The following is a 21,110-nucleotide window of genomic DNA, read 5'->3' on the forward strand; positions in this document are numbered from 1 at the left end:
ATTAACTGTGACAAGTGTGTCATACTAATTTCCTATGTTAATAACGGGAGACTTGGTATGGAGTGCATAGAAACTCTGCATTCTTTGTAACTTCTCTATAAATCTAACACTATTCTGAATGTAAATTTTACTAAAAATAGAAGTTCACCCAAGCTTTAATGGAAACTAAGAGGTCTCGTCACATACAGGAGAGTCCTTTTACTTTCTATGTTGTATTTAGGTTGTCTTCCTGACAGTCCTTTGACCCTCAGCGTAGAGGAGGGTAAAGCAGCAAACACTGCTTCACTGAAGGTCATGTTAAGGATACGGTGGAAAGGCAGAGTCTGAGGGCTTCTGTGCCATCTGCACCTTTCGAGAGTGATCTAAGGCCACTATTCTGGGTGGCAATGAAGTAAAATGCAAATGATCCAGGCTTTGGAATTAGACTGAGGTTCAAATCCCAACCAGTTATCAACGAGCGGTCTAACCTTCAGCAAAGTTATAACTAAGCTCTTGGGGCTCTCCATCAACTCACTGTAAGTGGGGTTCATATCTAAGCTGCAGGCTTGAAAATGTTCATGCAGTGTCTAGCACATGGTTGAATAAATGCTAAGTTTCCATTTCTCCTTTCCTTTCCTGAGGCAAAAGTTACACTGGCCAACTACAGCCCAGGGGCCAAATTGGACCACTGAGTGTTTTTATACATAAAATGTCACTGGAACACAGCTATGACCACTCATTTATGTCTTATCTAAGGCTGCTCTGTACTACGATGGCAGAGTCACATAGTCACAACAGGGACTGTGTGGCCCCCAAAGCCTGAGATATTTACTATCTGGCCCTTGACAGAAAAAGTTTGCTTATTCTGCTCAAAGGTCATCAATTACCATATTTCCAAAAGCTAACAGGTACTTTTTTTTTTTTTTTTTTTTTTTTTTTTGAGACTGAGTCTTGCTCTGTCACCCAGGCTGTAATACAGTGGTACAAATCTCAGCTCACTGCAACATCTGCCTCCTGGGTTCAGGCGATTCTCCTGCCTCAGCCTCCTGAGCAGCTGGGATTACAGGCGCTTGCCACCACACCCAGCTAATTTTTCTGTATTTTTAGTAGAGATGGGGTTTCACCATGTTGGTCAGGCTGGTCTCAAACTCCTGACCTGATGATCTGCCCGCCTTGGCCTCCCAAAGTACTGGGATTACAGGTGTGAGCCACCGCGCCCAGCCACTAACAGGTACTTTTCATTCCTTATCATACTTGACCTTCACAGCTTCTGCCTCAGATGCCCCGTTTCAAAATCCTCTTTTCTCTCTTGAGGCCAGCAACCTGAGCTCAGGCTCTGCACTCAATTCCTTGGTGCTCTTCACAAAGATGGCTTCGTTGAGCACTCAAAGTTCAAGATAGGCAAAGTCAAACCACTCCACACTGTAGTTAATTACACCAGCACCTACACCTGTGGTAGGGCAGAAACAGCATTACTTGGAATCCCAGGACCAACGAGGGCTGACATTCTATCTTTCAGAACCTTAGAATTCCTACCCAAAACACAGGAATAATGCCCACCTTGGAAATACCATGAAAATTAAATTGGGGAGAAAAACAAAGTCAGGAGGCACAACAGAATATTTTGAATCTTGACCCATCAAGAAAACCAAGCTGGAGCTCGGCAAGCTTCCCAATGGCATGCAAAAAATGCGTTAAGGGTATGCCAGGATATGGATTCTCTCAGCTCTCCGGACAGTTGGGCAGAGTCTGGGGCAGTGCCCGAGGGACAGTTCATTGATCCCATTTGCTGTACAGAAATTTCCTGTATGTGTCATGAGATTAAAAGGACTAGGAAGCCCCTGCCTTGAGTATTTTCCCTCTGCACTTTCTTCCTTCCCTAATTCTCCTGTACAAACAGGTCACCACAACCTAAAGATTCTTTTTCCTAAAACTTTTTCAAATCAACCTCCACCTCACTGCACATTCTTCTGCAGAGTTAAGCCACTATACTACATTCGACTCGTGGAGTCCCTGTCTCAACCCCAAGGGGGCCTGTGTGAAACAGTTACCGTCCTAGAACCCAAATCTATTTATTTCATCCCTCTTCTGCTTAACTGTCATAGGACATCACTGCCAAAATAAAACTCCAATGACACACACACGGACACACACACACACCCTTACCAGCTTCCGAAAGGAGAGTCTCGCTCTTCTCCGTGAGGTCACAACACTTTGTAGACACCTCATTGTCTTCACTGTTGTCATCTCTTGCCAAACTGGGAGGTCCCCAGAGCTTAGAGCCAAGTATTTATTGACCTTTATATCCACCACATCTCTAGTCCGGAGCCCAACACATGGCTGGTGCTCAATAAACTGGTATAAAACAAATGCTTATGGAAGCTCATGAAATCACTGCGTGAAAGACTGAATAACTCAGAGTGCCTCTGAGGCCATTTGCAAAAATAAAGATCACCACCAAAAGTCATCATATCCACCCATACAATGTCCTCTTACGATGAAAGGGATCCTGGAACAGTCTCTCACCAAAACAAGTCCAGGAGAACTGGGGGAGTAAGAGCTCTTGAGATAACCACAGAATAAAAGGAACTTCATTTTAAAGCCCAAAGGGCACACAAACTAATAATTTCCAGGTTGAAAGGAAGAAACAGGAAAAGTATACCATAAAAATAACAAAAGACTGTCAAAATGCAAATAAAAATGGGATTCTCTTAAGCAGTCTGATATACGTTTCTTGCTCATTTCAGGCGAAACATGTTGAACTCAACAGGTTTTTTATTTTTTCCTTTCTGGGTGTCACACACAACTCTACCAGCAACACTGTCAGTAAGTCAAGATTTCAGGCTACAGTTAAGATGTTTCCCCCCACCTTAAAAGCACCTGCTTGCCTGTTAAAATACCACAAACTATAAGAAAAAATTAAGTGTACAGTAAAATCTAAAACCAAGTAAATATTAGTAAATATTACATCCTCAGAAACTAATGGGTAGCTCTTTGACCTGGCCACTGATATCATTTCTTCCTGACAATCTTATGGGACGCAGGTGGCCCCTGCAAGGCATCTCTTTACAGCCAGGCCACATCTGTCCTCCCATCAGGAGGACAGTTGGGTGCTTGGTTGGCTCCCGACCTTCAGTCCCCATAATCTTTGGTATCAGCTTGTTGTCTTGTGAACTGCTTTTCACACTCCTCTATAACTTGGTTCCTTGTGCTCTCACTGGTTGATCTTTATCACTTTTAATAAAAGCTACAATAGAACCAAGAATAAATAAGCATAAAGCATTTGGCTGGAAGCAACACACACTTCAGGAAATGAAAACCAATTAAGTATCTGGCAAGACCCTTCCCACAGAAGCTGTAGATGGGTCAGCTCACCCACAGAGCCATGCCCACAATTCAAAAACTCAGATGCCAATTATCAATAATTTGGTTTTCATGGTTTCAACAATATTTGCTAGCCCAAGTCCAAATGTCAGCAATTAGATTTTTTTGTTCAAAAAATTTTTAAGAGACTGGAGTCTCACTATGCTGCCCAGGCTTATCACAAACTCCTTGGCTCAAGTTATACTCCAGCCTCTGCTTCCCCAGTAGTAGGGATTACAAGTGCACTGCTGTGCCTGGCAAGCAATTAGATTTCAAGAGTCCTCCACTGAAGTAGTGGTGCCTTCTCCATTCTCCAGGTGAGAGAAATAGACTAAAGGCAAAAGAGGATGATACAGGACAGAGGACAATAAAAGGCAGAAGGGGCGATTTACCCCAATCTCAGATGTCAGGACCAGTTTGATGGAACATGGAAGGGACAGCATTCTTCCAACATATTCTAGGAGCCAGGCACTTCACATTCCTTCCAATCCTCTCAAAGACCCATATGGTAGATAGGTTATTCTCCTTTCTCAATGAGGAAACCAACTATTAGAGACATTAATTTAGTACTCTTCTAAGGAAACAGAGCTACTAAGAACAAGGACTTGGGACTGAACCCAGGTCTGTCTGTCCTCCTACAATACAATATCCTGGGTAGAATTTTTCTGTTTAGGAGGCAATAAAAGGGACAATATATGAAAATCATCTAATGCAGCTAAGATTTGCTTAAACTTCTCATGCCCATAATCCCAGCACTTTGGGAGGCCAAGGAGGGAAGATTGCTCAAGTCCAGGAGTTCAAGACCAGCCTGGGCAATGTGGTTGAAGGCAACAGGGTGAGGCAGAGAAAACCCTGTTTCTACAAAAAATACAAAAATTAGCCACACGTAGTGACACATGCTTGTAGTCCCAGCTACTTGGGAGGCTGAGGTGGGAGGATCGCTTAAGCCCAGGAGGAAGAGGTTGCAATGAGCTGAGATTCCCCAGCCTGGGTGACAAAGCAAGACCCTGTCTCAAAAAAATTTAAAAAAAAAAAAAAAATGCCATAGGTTTAAAAAGAAAAAAATCTGCTTAAACTTCACAACCTTAAAAAAAAAAAAAATACTGGCTGGGTGTGGTGGCTCACACCTGTAATCCCAGCCCTTTGGAAGGCCAAGGCCAGGGGATAGCTTGAGGCTAGGAGTTTGAGAGCAGCCTGGCAACACAGCAGAACCCTATCTCTATAAAAAACGCAAGATAAAAAAATTACCTGGCCATGGTGGCATGTGCCTGTAGTCCTAGCTACTCAGGAGACCCAGGAGGGAGGATTGCTTACGCCCAGGAGCCCAGGAGTTCAAGGATGCAGTGAGCTGTGATTGTGCCATTGCACTCCAGCTGAGCGACAAAGCAAGAACCTCTTAGGAAAAGGAAAAACAAAAAAACAAAAAAACAAAAAAAGGCTGGGTGCAGTGGCTCACGCCTGTAATCTCAGCACTTTGTGAGGCCGAGGCGTGCAGATCACCTGAGGTCAGGAGTTTGACACCAGCCTGGCCAACATGGTGAAACCCTGGTCTGTCCTAAAAATATAAAAAATTAGCTGCATGTGGTGAAATTTGCCTGTAGTCCCAGTTACTTGGGAGGGTAAAGCAGGAGAATCACTTGCACCTGGGAGGGGGAGGTTGCAGTGAGCCGAGCAAGATGAGATTCATGCCACAGCACTCCAGCCGGGCAGCAGAGTGAGACTCTGTCTCAAAAACAAAACAAGAACAAAAAGTAAACAAAAAAACCCAAAAAACTTACTGAGAATATTTTGCATGCCTACATTCAAATTTTAATGTATATATATGAGTGCATACACATTCATTCAACTCTGAGTGCACATATCTGCTCTAATAGAAACTGTATAACTGAAAAAAGTGAATTATTTTGTAGAAGTAAAATACTTTCAAGAAAAGAAATCCCTATTGAATTTTCACTGAAGAGCTGTAGTCCACAATCTCTTTCTGACTGACACAACAGGAGATTCTAGTTTGTACGTCTCACTTCAAGACATACAATTTCTGTATCAAATGTTAACACTAGACTCTATGATGCGTACAATGGGCATATATTTTTCTGTGATTACCAAAGACCTTCAATATCCAAGTGTTACATCCAAAGTCCTGGTGAAACATCAAACAAACTTCAAACAGCCCAAGATAGAAGCCTCCATAATACTCGCTGTGTTCTCAGAGGACGCCTCCATCTGGCATTATGGTGCAGTTGTGACCAGGGCACAATGACCTCACTTGCATTCCACTGTGTGCGCTCTAAAAGGAGGAGGCAGCACCGCCAACTGTGGCACAGACTCATCTGCTGGTCCCTCAGCCAGTCTCGGTCCCACATGCCCCTCCCATATGGGATTCTGGTGTACCAGGTAGGTGTTTCTGGTACGGTGTAATCCTGAGTACAAGCTATCTACTTCATCTGGTGCTCGTCCAAATAAACAACAATCTGTTTAAATGGCAGAAGAACAACGGCTGTGCCATCAAAAGACAGCATGTCTGCAGATGGCATTTAAGCCATTTGAAGGATGTTCAAGGGTAACCTGACACAAAGGCTTCTGCCTCAAGTACTGACTTTATCACCTACCTGTGTAAGGAGCACCTGTGTTTCTCTGCTGTGTTGCACAGCTTTGAACAGTATGTAGCTATGTGCTCAGCTTCCACCGGAGTTTTGTTCTCATTGCTTGGAGAGCAAACCTGGACCACCTTGCAGCATTTATACTCTCCATCAGCTTCATGAATCACAGGCTCTCATTTCCATAGTGTGCACATGGCAGCTTCACAAATTACCCAGGCAGGGCACCATCAGGCATCCTGCCTTTTTGCTTTACCTATATTTCTCTTTTCTGCCAAGAACCATTGCTTCTTAGACCTTTATACTCACATCACCAGTTCTAAGAGCTGGCTTCCTGTATAGGGCAATTCTACGTACATAACATTTTAATCACTTCACACAAATCACGTGCAAACCAGGAGAAGATGAATAACCCAAGAAGCTGGCAGCAGGGCTAGAAGTGGAACCCACTGCGTTCCACTTTCAGGTCCTATTCCCAGGGAACAAAGCCCTGAAGGAGGGCTGTGCTGCATGTCAAGCAGACACATCCTTGCCAGAAAACACAGACCTGAGGGTGAAATCCCACTGGAGGGCATTTGGCTGAGGATAAACAATCAAGGGGACAGATACTATAGGAATCCATTCATGGCAACCAAGTCACATGAGGGAAGCTGAAGATGGGCCCAGGGTAGATGGTGACATGGAAATTGCAACCACCACGACCCTACACTTTACAGTCTACATCTTGTTTAAATTTCACTTGTCTTATGTCTTAGTTCAGACTGCTACTTTAAACATACCAAAGAAGGCTGGGTGCCATGGCTCACACCTGTAATCCCAGCACTTTGGGAGGCCAAGGCGGAAGGATTGCTTTAGCCCAGGAATTCAAGACCAGCCTGCGCAACATGGTGAGACTCCATCTTTTTAAAAAAAATTTAAAGAAACAAAACCAAACATAGACTGGGTGGCTTAAACAACAATTTATTTCTCAGTTTGGAGGCTGGGAAGTCCCAGATCAAGGAACCAGCAGAACCAGTGTCTGATGACAGTGCCTACTCACTGTACAGCAGTACCTCCTTATCTGCAGAGGATATATACCAAGGCCTCCAGTGGAAACAGGATAGTACTGAACCCTGTATACACACTATGCTTTTTCCTATACATACATCCTTCGCTTGCACTAAATGGCGTGGTGTCACTCATTTCAGGGGATCTCTCTTGCAGAATTTTCTACATAGTCTCAACGCTTTCTCTTGGCAACATGTTGCCATCAAATGGAACACATTTTCTGTTCTTGTCTTCAACCCATAAATGGAATGCCTTTTTCATCTTAACTAAGCATTTATCACACACAGTGGTGGTAACTTATGCAGTTTGAGGTATGACAGCAAAACTACCATGAATTTCTTTTTCCTTTGTCATAATTTCATGGAAGATTCATTCTTACTATAGATCTTAGCAACCTCAGCATACAATGTTTTTTCTTTATTAAGTCAAGAACTTTTGCCTTTCCACTTAAAGGAGGCACTTTACAGCTTCTCCTTGGCATTTCCAAATTGCCAGCATCACTACTCTCATGCTTTGGGGCCACAATTAAGTAAAATAAGGTTGACTTGAACACATGTGGTGTGATACTGTGACAGTCAGCCTGACAACTGAGAGGGCTACTGAGTGATTAACAGGAGGGTAGCATGTGCAGCACATGGACACTGGGCCAAGGGAAGATTCCTGTCCTGGGCTGGAAAGAGCTGGATTTCCACAGGCTACTCAGAACGGCATGCAATTTATGATTTACCAATTATTTCAAGAATTTCTCATGTAATGTTTTTGAACCACAGTTGACTGCAGGAAACTGAAACCGCAGATAAGGAAGAACTACCGTATCCTCACATGGCTAACAGAAAGAGCTCTAGTATCTTCCTCTTCTTATATAAGGGCATTAATCCCATCATGGAGGCTCCACCCTCCTGATTTCAAAACTTAATCACCTCCCAAAGGCCCCATCTCTTCATAGCATCCTAATTAGAGGTTACAGTTTCAACATCAATTTTGGGGGGACATAAACATGCAGTCCATAACATCTTAGAAGCCCCATTATTACCCCACGTTTCAGAGGAAGAAACACCTATGGCCTGCTCAAGCCTAGAGCCAGGACATGAATCCAGCTGCGTCCACCTGCCCACGACTGGGGCAGACAGACACACTCATGACTGGGGCAGACAGAGACAGCCTGCATCTGTCAGGACCCTTCACATCTCATTAGCTGAACTGCAGTCTCACCAGTTCCGGATTTAGGGTGGTGAACTTACTCTCCTAGCCTCTTCAAAAGGTCAGCTCATTAGCTGTACTCAGGACCTGTGACCAATAAAGAGGACTTTGTTGGTGGTAGAAGTAACAAGAAAATCACATCTCCTTTGAAGAGTGTTTCCTAAATTATACTTCTCAGAGCCTTTGTCCAGAAAAGGGGCTCCCTGCATGGCATAGTTAACTATCTCGATAGGCCCCACCCCAGGCAAGGCTTTCTGGTTTCAGTGCTCCAGACCCTAATAATGAAGTTTTTCCCAAAGGCACCAGTTTCCCTTTTGTAAGGCACTCTGGTTCCCACTGGGCTCTCCCTTCTAGAGATCACCACTCTGTGTTCACCTTAGTTTCCCACCTCCAGGCTTGGCACAACCCTGGCTGCCCCTCTGCCTGGAGGCAGCCAGCCACCCCTGCCAACAGACGCGGATGCACGCGCAGTCTTGTCACAGCAAATCTGACGAGTCGAGCTGGAATATCAGGTTTTCTTTCCTGTTTATTTCTGCTTCACACTAGTGCTCATTAGCACTAGATATAATCACCTGCATGGGCTCCTGTGACTTCTGTGTTTCTCTGTAAATCAGAAATGATGAAAAAGATCCCCACCACCAAGGCCCCTGCCCTCATCTATTTTCTCTGAGGTGAAAACATTCATTTCTGGGCATGGCACTGGGTTTGTTCCAGCCGCCATCTGACACCACCACAGGGTGCAGCTGACACTGCTGTAAAGTGTGACTGGATAAAACCTCCAGTCATCATTAACTGCAGGCGGCGGGAAATGGGCAGCAAAAATGCCAAAGTGTGAAAATGGGAGAGAGACAGGAGTGGAGGAAAGCAAGGCTGAGAGGCTACTGACAAACCCAGTTGAAGACACACTCTCTTTTGCTCAGCACCTGGACAGAAAAGCCCTAAGTGGGAGACTGGACCTAAAGCGTCACTTTTCTCTGGATATGGGGAAAGGTACATTCCCAGCTCTCTAAATGTAAAGGACAGTTACATTTAAAATTGCCTATGCGTCCATTAGTATTTTCAACCAATCACATGGAACTGATGAGCATGGAATACTAAAATCCTATTGGTTTTAACAGTTACTTACCTATGCCCCATCACCAGGATAAAGGAAGTGATTGGATTCTGAAGATATGATTGGATCCTGTTTTCAGGGCTCCCAAGGGGGAATGACAAGATGTCAACAAAGACAAGACAGCAGTCCTTACAGAGAATGTCATAGAATGTCAGGGCAGAGACGTAAAATAAAGGGTTACACAGAGCAAAAAGGAGACACAGTGCTACAGATGCTTGGAGCAAAAGGATTTACTTCTCACCTAAAGAAAAGGCAAGGCACAGAGAAAGGCTGGACCAAGCAAGAGATCCAAGCCATACCCATGGTCAACTCCTAAGGAGAAGGTTCTGACTTAGGCATAGGAATTTCCAGAGGATGAGCAATGGAGGAAGAGGAACAATAGGACTGGGTGAAGGCACAACAATGATTTGGTCAAGAGAAGACAATTCAGTGGGGAAAGAACAGTCTTTTCAGTAAATGGTGCCAGGACAACTGGTATGCACGTGAAAGAGAATGAAGTTGGTCCCTACTTCACATCACACAAGAAAATGAACTCAAAATGGATCACAGGCCTAAATGTAAGAGTCGAAACTATCAGAGGAAAACATGGATGTGTATCTTTATGACCTTGGATTAGGCAATGGTTACTAGGACACGACATCAAAAAGACAGACTAATAATAAATAAATTTAAAACCTTGTAAAAATTTAGAACTGCTGTATTTGAAACACTATAATCGGCTGGGCATGGTGGCTCACGCCTATAATCCCAGCACTTTGGGAAGTTGAGGCAGGTGGATCACCTGATGTCAGGAGTTCAAGACCAGCCTGGCAAACACGGTGAAATGCCCTCTCTACTAAAAATACAAAATTAGCTGGGCATGGTGGCACATGCCGTTAGTCCCAGCTACTCAGGAGGCTGAGACAGGAGAATCGCTTGAACCCAGGAGGTAGAGGCTGCAATGAGCCGAGATTGCACCACTGCACACCAGCCTGGGCGAGACAGAGCAAGACTCCGTCTCAAAAACAAACAAACAAACAAAAACCACCAATAAAATCAAAGTAAAAAAGACAATCCTCAGAATGGAAGAAAATACTTGTAAATCATTTATCTCATAAGGAACCTGTATTGAGAATATAAAAACAATTTTCACAACTTAATAAACCTACAATGAGATATCAGTTCACATTCTCTAGAATGGCTATAATAAAAAGGACAATACAAGCATTGGCAAGGATATGAAGCAATTGGAAACCTCATACTCAGCTGATACTGACATAAAATAGTACAGCCACTTAAAAAATAATTTGATGGCACCTTAAGAAGGTTTTACGGAACTACCATATGATTCAGCAATTTCACTAGGTATATACCCGAGGGAAAAACATATGTCCATATAAAAATGCAGACACAAAAGCTGATTGCAACTTTATTGATAATAAATAGCCAATGTGGAAACAACGAAATACCCACCGATGGAAGACTGGATAAACAAAACAAGTGGCATGTATGAGTACTTCATTCTGTTTTATTACCAAACAATATTTTACTGAATGCAGTACTGATACATGCCACAACATGGATGAACCTAGACAACACGATGCTCCATAAAAGAAGCCAGTCACAAAATACCACATATTATGATTCAATTTTTATGGAATGACCAGAATAAGCAAATCCAGAGACATAAAGTATACTCGTGGTTACTAGGGGCTAGGAAGTAGGGAGTGAAGAGTAAGGGCAGGGAGGAATGTGAAATGACTAGTAATGGGTATGGGGTTTTTGCTTTGGTTTCTTTGAGGAGGAGATAACAATGTTCTAAAATTAAGATTGTGGGGATGGTTGCACAACCCTGTGAAAATGCTACAAAAAGAACATTGAACTATAAACTTTAAATGGGTGAATTATGTGGTATGTAAATTATATCTCAATAAAGCTGTTTTTTAAAAAATGCAATGGAATAAATCACATGGAAAAATATATAAATTTGACTGGAGAAAATGAAAAACTTCTGTGAGTCATACAACACTGAAACCTAATTAGATGGAAAATGAACCAGAAACAGTTTTTTTTTAAAACATACATGACTGATAGCCTTAAAACAATGAAGCTGTGCTAAATCAATAAGAAACACATATTATCCCTGTAGAAGAAAGGACAACTATCACAAAGAATTTCCAAAAGAAAAAGTTACCAATGACCATTAAGAATATAATAATTCTTCTACAATGTTAAACAAGTAAGTTTTGGCCCAGTAATCTCACTTTTATAGTCTGATAAAAATATCAGAGATGCCTTTAAATCTTAATATACAAGAATGTTATTTTTTTGTAGAAAACGGGGAACCTCTTACCTGTCCAATGCTGGAGGAATGGGCAAATGCATTACTGTTGTTTACGTACTGTAGAAACAAAGCAGGAGCGACCATCAAAAGTGGTTGTCTTTTGGGGGGTATAGAGGGACTCAATATTATCATTATTTTGTACTTCTTTATAATGTATTTTCCTCCTCAAATAGTTCGAAGATTTTAAGGATATATACACATATATTTGTCCTCATGGAAAAGCAATTATATGAGATAACCACATATTCTTTATCAGTAATTCTCAAACTTTGTTACATATTAGAATCACCACGGAAGCCTTTTTAAAAATCCCAATGTCCAGACCACACTTCATATGCGTTTAATCTGAGTCTCTGAAGGTAGGAGCTGGGCATCCTCAGTACCCTTTAAAATTCCTGGGCTTACTCCAGAGTGTAGCCAAATTGTATACAGGTGAACCAGGACTCATTGGCAGGGGAATAAATGGACTTGAAGTAGAGCAAATGCACGCACACTGGTTCTATGTATGAACACGTGTTCAAGTACAACAGAAAATCTGTGCGTCACGTTCACAGCTGGGCACGCAGTAAGGAGGCCATCATATAACAAGTTTCCAGGAGGAAACAAAGAATGCTCTCCTATTCACCTCAGCAGGAGGAACTGTCCTTGCTGAAGTTTAGATGTCAACCGTGGTCCCAACCACTCAGCAGTGGAAGCAAGGACTAGAACCAGCTGGCTCTACAAGGAGAAATGGGGCTGTGCACGTCCTGTGTTATTCTTCACCTTCCAAGAAGCATCCTCATGGATCCATGTGAGGCTTTAAGCCCATGCCATCCTCCTGCCCACAGCCCCACACTGTCTATGAAATCAGAACACACTCACATTCTTTACAGCTCACATGCCAACAACGTACAGGCAGAACATCGGCACAGGCTGGCTGACATAAGAGAAGACGCTGGGGACAGCGTGGAGGATCAGGGTCTACCAATAACTTGTATGAATTTTGGACAAGTTCCCTAATGACCAAGGGGTCTTTGCTTGCACATCTGCAAAGAGGCCTGGACAGGATGTGCTCTGGAGGCCTCTCTAATTCCAACATGCCTGTGAACCTCCATGATCTCTAGGATCCTCAGCAGGCGGCTGAAACTGGAAGCTAGCTGAATGTTTTTCTGACCATGAACTTGATCTGACTCAGCTGTCATAATTCCCAACATCATCTCGTGGAAAGAAATAAAATGAAAATTGTCTGAGAAGTGCAGACAGAAGGGAAGTTCTAAAGAAGGCAGCTACAGAATGACATCTCCCAGCCTCTTAAAATTGTCAGTAGTCCACAGTTAGGCCGCAAAAAGCACCATCCATTTAAGCTGTTCCCAGAAGATGTGAACTTCAAAAAGCAGCCACTCAAACAATGCTGGGGGGAATATGAAATCAATACAGCCTTTCTGGAAAGGAAGTGGGCACTATGTATCAAGACTCTTTATAAATGCAGGCCATTTAGTTCAGTAATTCCACTGCTGGGAACCTGCTACCCCAAGGAGATATCAGAGATGTTTGTAAATATCACTGGACAAAAGTATTCCTGTTGGGAGTTCTAAAGACGGGTTGTACAACAACGTGAGTGTAATTACCACTGAACTGTACACTTAAATGGTTAAGATGGTCAATTTTGTTATATGTATTTCACCATAATTAAAAATATTCACACCAGGAATAGCGAAAACAAATTATAACATACGAAAAACTTTTTTTAAAAAGTAAGTATCTGGCCGGGCGGGGTGGCTCATGCCTGTAACCCCAGCACTCTGGGAGGCCAAGGCGGCTGGATCATGGGGTCAAGAGATTGAGACCATCCTGGCTAACACGGTGAAACCCCCGTCTCTACTAAAAACACAAAAAATTAGCCTGGTGTGGTGGTGGGCACCTGTAGTCCCAGCTACTCAGAAGGCTGAGGCAGGAGAATAGCGTGAACCTGGGAGGTGGAGCTTGCAGTGAGCCCAGATGACGCAACTGCGCTCCAGCCTGGGCAATAGAGCACAACTCCATCTCAAAAAAAAAAAAAAAAAAGTAAATATCCAACAATCAGAAATGTTTAAAAATCAATTATAAGATACTGAAACAATGGACAACAAATATCAAGCTCTTCAAGTAAACTGGAAATTGCTCACGATAAAATATTAAGCAAGAGCTGGGTGCAGTGGCTCATGCCTGTAATCCCAGCACTTTGGGAGGCCAAGTTGGGAGAATCACTTGAGGCCAGGAGTTCAAGACCAAACTAGGCAACGTGGCAAAAACCTCATCTCTAGGAAAAAAAAAAGAAAAAAGAAAAGAATTAAATTAGCTGGGCATGGTGGTACATGCCTGTGGTCCCAGCTACTCGAGGCTGAGGTGGAAGGATCACTTGAGCCCAGGAGGTTGAGGCTACAGTGAGCCTTGATAGCACCACTGCACTCCAGCCTGGGTGACAGAGCAAGACCTTGTGTCTCAAAACAAATAAAAAAAAACTTAAGTGACACAAGCAGCACACAAGAGGGTTACATAATGTGGTCTCAGGTTTAGGTGGAGCAGATTTTTTTCAAAAGACTAGAAGAAAAAATGTTCACAGTAGTTCCTTCCCGATGGGATTTCCAGATTTTCTACAAGAAATACTTGCGGGTTTGGGGAGGGAGTGCCTTCGCAGACATTAACTCATGGTCCAAGAATCAAAGAGACAATATGGCTTCTACTCCACAGCCTGTCAATTTAGCGGTTTTTCCCTTAACAAAACAGGCAGAGAAGTTTTCAAAACTGCTACATCAGCTGTGTCCACTGTGAGACAGAACTGGAACCGGCAGAAGCGGAAGTGGCCGGCACTCTCCAGTGTCTCCATAGAAGGAGTTGGGCAATATCACCCACTTGTCACCATCTGCTGTCTTACTCCATCACAGCATTTCAAAGGGTTGCTTCTCATTCGTGCACCATGTTTTGATTGTTTGATAATGGGCCCAGAGTGATCTGGGAAAATAAATGCAGATACTTTATAAAGTATCTAATGATATTACTAATAAATCACAGGAAATGAGCTTTTATTTTCTCTGGAAAACAACAGCACATATTACAAATATTGATGAATTCTTAATCCAAAAAGACTTGCAACTAGCCGGGCGCGGTGGCTCACGCCTGTAATCCCAGCACTTTGGGAGGCTGAGGCGGGTGGATCACGAGGTCAGGAGATTGAGACCACGGTGAAACCCCGTCTCTACTAAAAATACAAAAAAATTAGCCGGGCGTGGTGGCGGGCGCCTGTAGTCCCAGCTACTCGGAGAGGCTGAGGCAGGAGAATGGCGTGAACCCGGGAGGCGGAGCTTGCAGTGAGCCGAGATTGCGCCACTGCACTCCAGCCTGGGTGACAGAGCAAGACTCCGTCTCAAAAAAAAAAAAAAAAAAAAAAAAAAAAAAAAAAAAAAAAAAAAAAAAAAGACTTGCAACTGCCACAGAACTACTTTAACGGATGCTGGTCCTTGTTTTCATTAACAGAAAATACATTTACCATTAAAAACAAAAGTTTTGAAACAATACTCAGAAAACAATCTTCTAACAATGAAAAAAAACAAATAAATGGAGGAAGGTGGCAGAAGATTAAATAAAAATAACCTCAATATGAGTGGAAAGTAAGAAACTCCATCATATGACATGCAGCGTCACATTATTGCAAGGTTAATTAAATTATCTCTGGCCCACAGTTCCCAAGATCCAGGAAGTAATTATCAATTGTATTAACATACATATTTTTATTAATACAGGCTGTGTTGTTCTGAGTGTCTTCTTACAGGGGTTTGTAGTATTTGATCCTTGCAAGACTAATTGTTCCAGTCCCTAACAGTTTCTGGATTAGCATCAATTAGTGAAGAGTTTCCATACAAACAAGTGAAACAAGTTTGGTTTTTTTCTTTTTGTTTTTTAACCTTGAACAAGAGAGGAATTGGCAGGGGTGGGGGGTGTCTTACAAATCAGAACAGAAGTCATCAAGGTAATTTCAGAGCAGGTGTCTGAATGATGGCACGACCCTGTGACCCACTGTGGGGCCGGGGTGGAAGGAGAGGAGGGGAGTGGCTCCATACCTCTGGGTGCTTCAGACACACTGTATTGACTCTATCATTAGCAGCAACAGTGCTAGCTTTTAAAATAGATGAGTCTTATTAAATCCAGTGCACATTCACAACCATATGTCAGTTTTTTCTTTTTTTTTTGTTTTTTGTTTTTTGTTTTATTAAAACCAGGCAGGTAGAACATTAGAGCTCTGGATACTTTTACCAACAATATGGTTTAAGCAGAAATCTGTGTTAGAGATTGAAAAAAAATACTGTTCATCATTTGATGTATTGAGTCACTGCCATTTTTAAACAGCATCTCTGCCCTAAACTTTTCCAATTAAAATTACCGAGATAATGAAGCCAAATTACCACTGTGAGACATTAATTTGCTGTACAAATTTGGGCAGTGAACAAGCACTGCTCCGTTAGAGATGCATCTGCTTACTTTATTTATCATTTAGACCAAAAACATCTAATAGAGAGAACATCCCAAATCCATTAGAAGCTTGTATGTTTCAGAACTACTAACCTTCTATTCTAAGGCCTTGCAAAGAATTTAGCAAAAATAAATTTCATTCCTATGGAGAAAAACTTAAGGACATTTTCTTGAAAAAAGACAAAAACTAATGTGGTCCACACACATATAAGGAGACATGGCCTCATCAGGGATTCTTCTGCCACCATGCCTGTAACCTCCATGAAACCTTTCTGGGTAGCCACACTCTCCAGGCTTGCCATGCCATTCAATCCTACCTAAAGTCCCACTAAAACACTGAATTTGTGAATAAAATTATACCGGAAATGCAGTCTTCCCTGAAGTCTCTCAGGTTTTCCCCAGTCCTAAGGCACAAGCAACATTAATTCATTTGCAGTAGCACAGACTATAGGTAGGCAAATTGTCCAAAAGGTCAAATCTCTGCACTTGGCATTACCTTCAACAGAGATCCCTTAAAAATATCGATAGTTTCTGAATTATCTCTATTATCTATTTTATAGAGATGAGGTATAAGACATCTTGTTTGTCCTCAAGCATCAGACAGAGGAAGCACATAATCTTTTTAAGAAGAAAAAACTACTCAGTGATACTTTTTAAAGCATAGTAGGGCAGACTTTATTCAGGACCATCTTAACACATATAGGGACCACTGCAGTGGGATTTTGCAGTTAGGGAAAGATTGAGCTCAACTCCAGATACAGCATGGGGAAGTGGGAATTTATAGCCAAGGAACAGGATAGGGATCGGTGCATGAAAAATTACTAAGAGGCAACATCAGGGGTAGGAAGGCAATTCTTGTTAAAGACAGGTCAGGGTGGCCAGATGTCACCTGGAAGATGGTGGAGGATGAGGAATCTAATCAGATTTGGGTGGGGGTGGGGAGGCGTTCTTGCTAAACTTAGTAGCATGCTTCTTAGCTAAACCTGGATTTTACAAGAAAATGTGTGTGCACACACACACACACGGACCTAGGAGAAAGTTCAGGACCATGACTAAAGTGTAGCCAAGCAAAGTTGTTGTTTTTTTTTTTTTTTTTTTTTTTTTGGTCAATATACACACTAATTCAGGGGAAAAGGACAAATGACATACCTGATAATAAAAAAAAAGTAAAACACTGTGCATACTTTTCGGGAAGAGTAATTCCAATCAGGATAACCCAGTATGACAGGCAGTGTGGGAACTATGACTTGAAGGAAGAGAAGAAATGTGACAAAGAGATACAGCAGTGAGGGAGGGCAAAGAAGGAAGGACGGACATTCCAGGAATTTCCCCAAATACTGATAAACAGGTCAAATTCCTTGGCACAGGAAATTACTTCATACCAAAAAGGTTCCTGAGTTCCAGCTAATTAATGGATTGTAAACAATGTTGTCCTAAACCAGAAAATTCTGCAACAATAAAAGATTTTGGACACTCACCAATTCATAGCACCATTTCTAACATTCAGAGCCTTTAAGGATGCCCTCTTAATTTTACCCGCACATAAACCTCAAAGATCTACTAAATGAGTCGGCGTATATCATCTCAAGTAATACAAATATTACCAGGAAATCAGAGAAACAGATACCATTTCACAGCCCTAGGCACATTTTTGATAGATTCTGAATATGTTTACATGTAATTGAGAAGAATCCTTACACTGGCATATGATCAACTGGGCCCCAAATTATCCTGCCTTTTGTAAACACTCCACAAACCTTAAAAAAAAAAATCCAAGAACTTTTAAAACTCAAGGTATCAGCATTTTAGAAAGGCTTTCCTCACATGTGAACCATAACCTCTCAAAGTTCTGTTTTGTTTTTTTTAGGTAATGTTAAGTGTAAAACATTGATAGAGGGAAGCCAAAATATTTCCAAAGTATAATAGGAATAATCCAAAATCCGTTTCCCCCACCCCTTTACAAGTCTGAGTTTTCACAAACTTTACAGCTGTTCAAATGCTAGATGAGGTAATCAAATGAAATACATCAGTATATACCAAGTAGTAATAAATAGACTATTGTCAGATGACATTTGCCTACATCCATAACCTTTAAACACACCACGTATGAGTTTGGATTACAGTCATGTGTCACTTAATGATGAGGATACATTCTGAGACAGGCGTCATTAGGTGATTTTGTCACTGTGCGAACATCCTCAAGTGTACTTCACAAATCAAGGTGGCATAGCCTACTACACACCTAGGCTATATGGCATAGCCTATTGCTCCTAGGCTACAAACCTGTACAGCATGTTACTATACTGAATGCTGCAGGCAACTATTAACGCAGTGGCAAGTATCTGCGTATCTAAACATAGAAAAGGTACAGTAAAAACACAGTATTATAACCTCATGGGACCACCGTCATACATGCAGTTTGTCATTGATCAAAAGAAACATCATTAGTCGGTGCCGTAACTGCATAGTGTTCCTTAATTCATCAGCAAGAAAACAACAAAATTGCTGGTTAACATCAGTACTGATAGCAAAATCTTAAATCTTTATAAAAATCTAGCCTGGTAGTCCAAACAGGATGAATCTATTAAAACCATACTTTTTCCTTAAATTAAAAAAAAAAAAAAAAAAGATTTATTTCTTCTAGAAGATACTGCGACAAAGAAAAAACATTCTCCCAGAAGATTTCTCATGGGCACTAGTTTTGCTTATTTTCAATACATGCCCTACATATATAACCAAGGCAGCTCCTTCATTGCCTGTTTACCTGGGGATTTTTTGTTTGCTCTTGATTGCACCAAGTGAGACTGTCGAGGCAGCAAAGGTGAGGAAGGCAGAGACATCGAGACACCTTTGGCCAAGCTCACCCTATAGGTGTCCTCTGCTGCGGGAAGACTGCTCACAGGAGAGTCAGCACCGGGGTCAAGGGGCAGGACTGGAGAAGTCTCTGGACCAAAGTCACCTCCTAGAGTAGAAAGAGATTACTTAGGTTAAACCATCCATTCATTACAAGTTGATGCAAATTTAATTCCTATAAACTATATTCTCAGAATATAATTCCCATATATCAGATGTGTGTATTGAATTTTTTTAAATGACTTTTCCCCCACTACTCTTGAAACTTTTTACCCTGTGAGGGAAAACTCAAGCATCGGTGAACTCTGCTCCATGTGCATTTCTGCACTACCCTAACTGATCTGCTTTCAATCCCTAACAAAGGATCCAGGAAGCCACTGATCTGGGATTAGATCAAGGTCAAGTATGAATGATCCACAAGAAGCTTTGATCTCAGAAAAGGAAAAGGAGAGGGCTTACTAGCCTTACATGAGTATCAGTAAAACAGATTCAGATACCAACCCTCCCAGAACTCCCAGGCCTCCACTGCTCCTCTCTAATAAGAAAAGTCTAAGTGAGAGTCTAGTCTACATCCACATTCCTCCCCAGCACCATCCCTTGGCTCTCATCCCATCTACTCAACACTCCCCATGACACAGGGCCAGCCTCCTAAAACTCAAACAGCCCCAAACCAGTCATGGGACTGGAAACATTGCTCACTTATTAGGCAGCTTCCGCTTGACACTCTGCCCCTAAACAAGCTTGGGGACAAACAAGCTTACTATTAGGAAGTTAAACATTGTTAAATATGGTGAACCCCAAGTTTCTCTTCAAAAAAATCAGTATGTCAGTATGTTCAGCTCTTATTCTTTTATTCTCCATTTTAAAGTTTAACTTCCTGGTTCTCTTTGGCTTCTCGCTTCTAGTTTCAGTAAACAACTTTCCCGCCAATCCTAATTAGTAGTTCACGTCTGTTCCCTGGTTACCTGCTCCGTCCTGACTCATCCCGGTCACCTGCTCTGACCTAAGTCACTTTAGTTACCTGTTCCTAACTGTCCTTCCCACCAAACTACTTACGCTGCCATTCTGGCTCATACCCCTGCCCTCTTTAAAATAGTCAATCGGAATTAGCTTAGACTGTGTGGTCCAACCCTAGCCAATAGGGGAACAACACAGCAGCAGGGGCTACCTGCATCAGGAATAAGAACTCCTGCCCCTCCCCTGTCCAAGTGTGCTCTCACCATTGTTCCATCTGTGATGAGCACCCTTTCTGCAGAAATTAAAAACTGCCTTGCTGAGATAATTAAATTTATGTTTGAGTGCTATTTCTTTGTGGCACCAGGGAACAATCATTTCTAACAACATTCTAGGGTAGGCAGAACCTTAAGAAGCAGAAAGGATGTAATCACAATGTTAAAAAAAATATACAAGAAAGAATATCTTGGCTGGAACTAGTCTCCCAAAAAAAAAAAAAAAATACAGCCAGTCCTCATGTATTCAGGTAACACATTTTCCTCCGATTGCCTCTCCCCACCAATCACCTTCCCCACTCCTTAGTATGTACTAAGATGGAACTGAGGATGTGCAGGGAAAGAATGTAAATAATTACCTGCTTCTTAAAAAGTATCTTCAAACTGTAAGTCACAGACAGCAGAATTTGAAAGACGTATAAACTTTCCCACAAGCACACCAGTCTCTGTGACAAAAGCTGTCCAACCAGTCCTTGCCACGTCTTCCTGGCTCCAAAAACAAACCAAAAAAACCACACACACACACACACACACACACACACACACACACACACACAATCAAAGACTATATTTTTAAAAAAAGAAACAATGAAAGCTGCCTAGCTAGGCAGGAACTAAATTTTGCAGATTTTTGTGTACAAGGCTCAAAGGCGATACGAGCCAGACCATCAAGTTTCAAGTGGTATCACTGTGCTTGTTTTTTGTGTTAGGAGTCAAGAGGAAGTAGAGTCACCCCCTCCACATAGGACATATGCCTTATATGAGACATATAGGACAGGCACATGCCTTTTTTTTTTTTTTTTTTTGAGACAGAGTCTCGCTCTGTCGCCCAGGCTGGAGTGCAGTGGCACGATCTCGACTCACTGCAATGTCCGCCTCCTGGGTTCAAGTGATTATCCTGCCTCAGCCTCCTGAGTAGC

At 42.1% G+C, this 21,110-nt stretch overlaps 1 protein-coding gene across 5 annotated transcripts in view; it reads right to left on the reverse strand.

Annotated features, from left to right (window-relative positions):
• Window positions 1-21,110, reverse strand: part of TANC1 (tetratricopeptide repeat, ankyrin repeat and coiled-coil containing 1) — a 268,517-nt gene that overhangs the window by 118,021 nt on the left and 129,386 nt on the right. For all 5 annotated transcript variants that reach the window (XM_055292020.2, XM_055292021.2, XM_055292022.2 and 2 more), the window contains exon 4: window positions 18,873-19,070. In XM_055292020.2, the coding sequence (XP_055147995.1) occupies window positions 18,873-19,070 (198 nt within the window). The remainder of the gene's footprint in view (window positions 1-18,872; window positions 19,071-21,110) is intronic.

Source organism: Symphalangus syndactylus, chromosome 9 (genome assembly GCF_028878055.3).
Source record: "Symphalangus syndactylus isolate Jambi chromosome 9, NHGRI_mSymSyn1-v2.1_pri, whole genome shotgun sequence".
Classification (NCBI taxonomy): Eukaryota; Metazoa; Chordata; class Mammalia; order Primates; family Hylobatidae; genus Symphalangus; species Symphalangus syndactylus.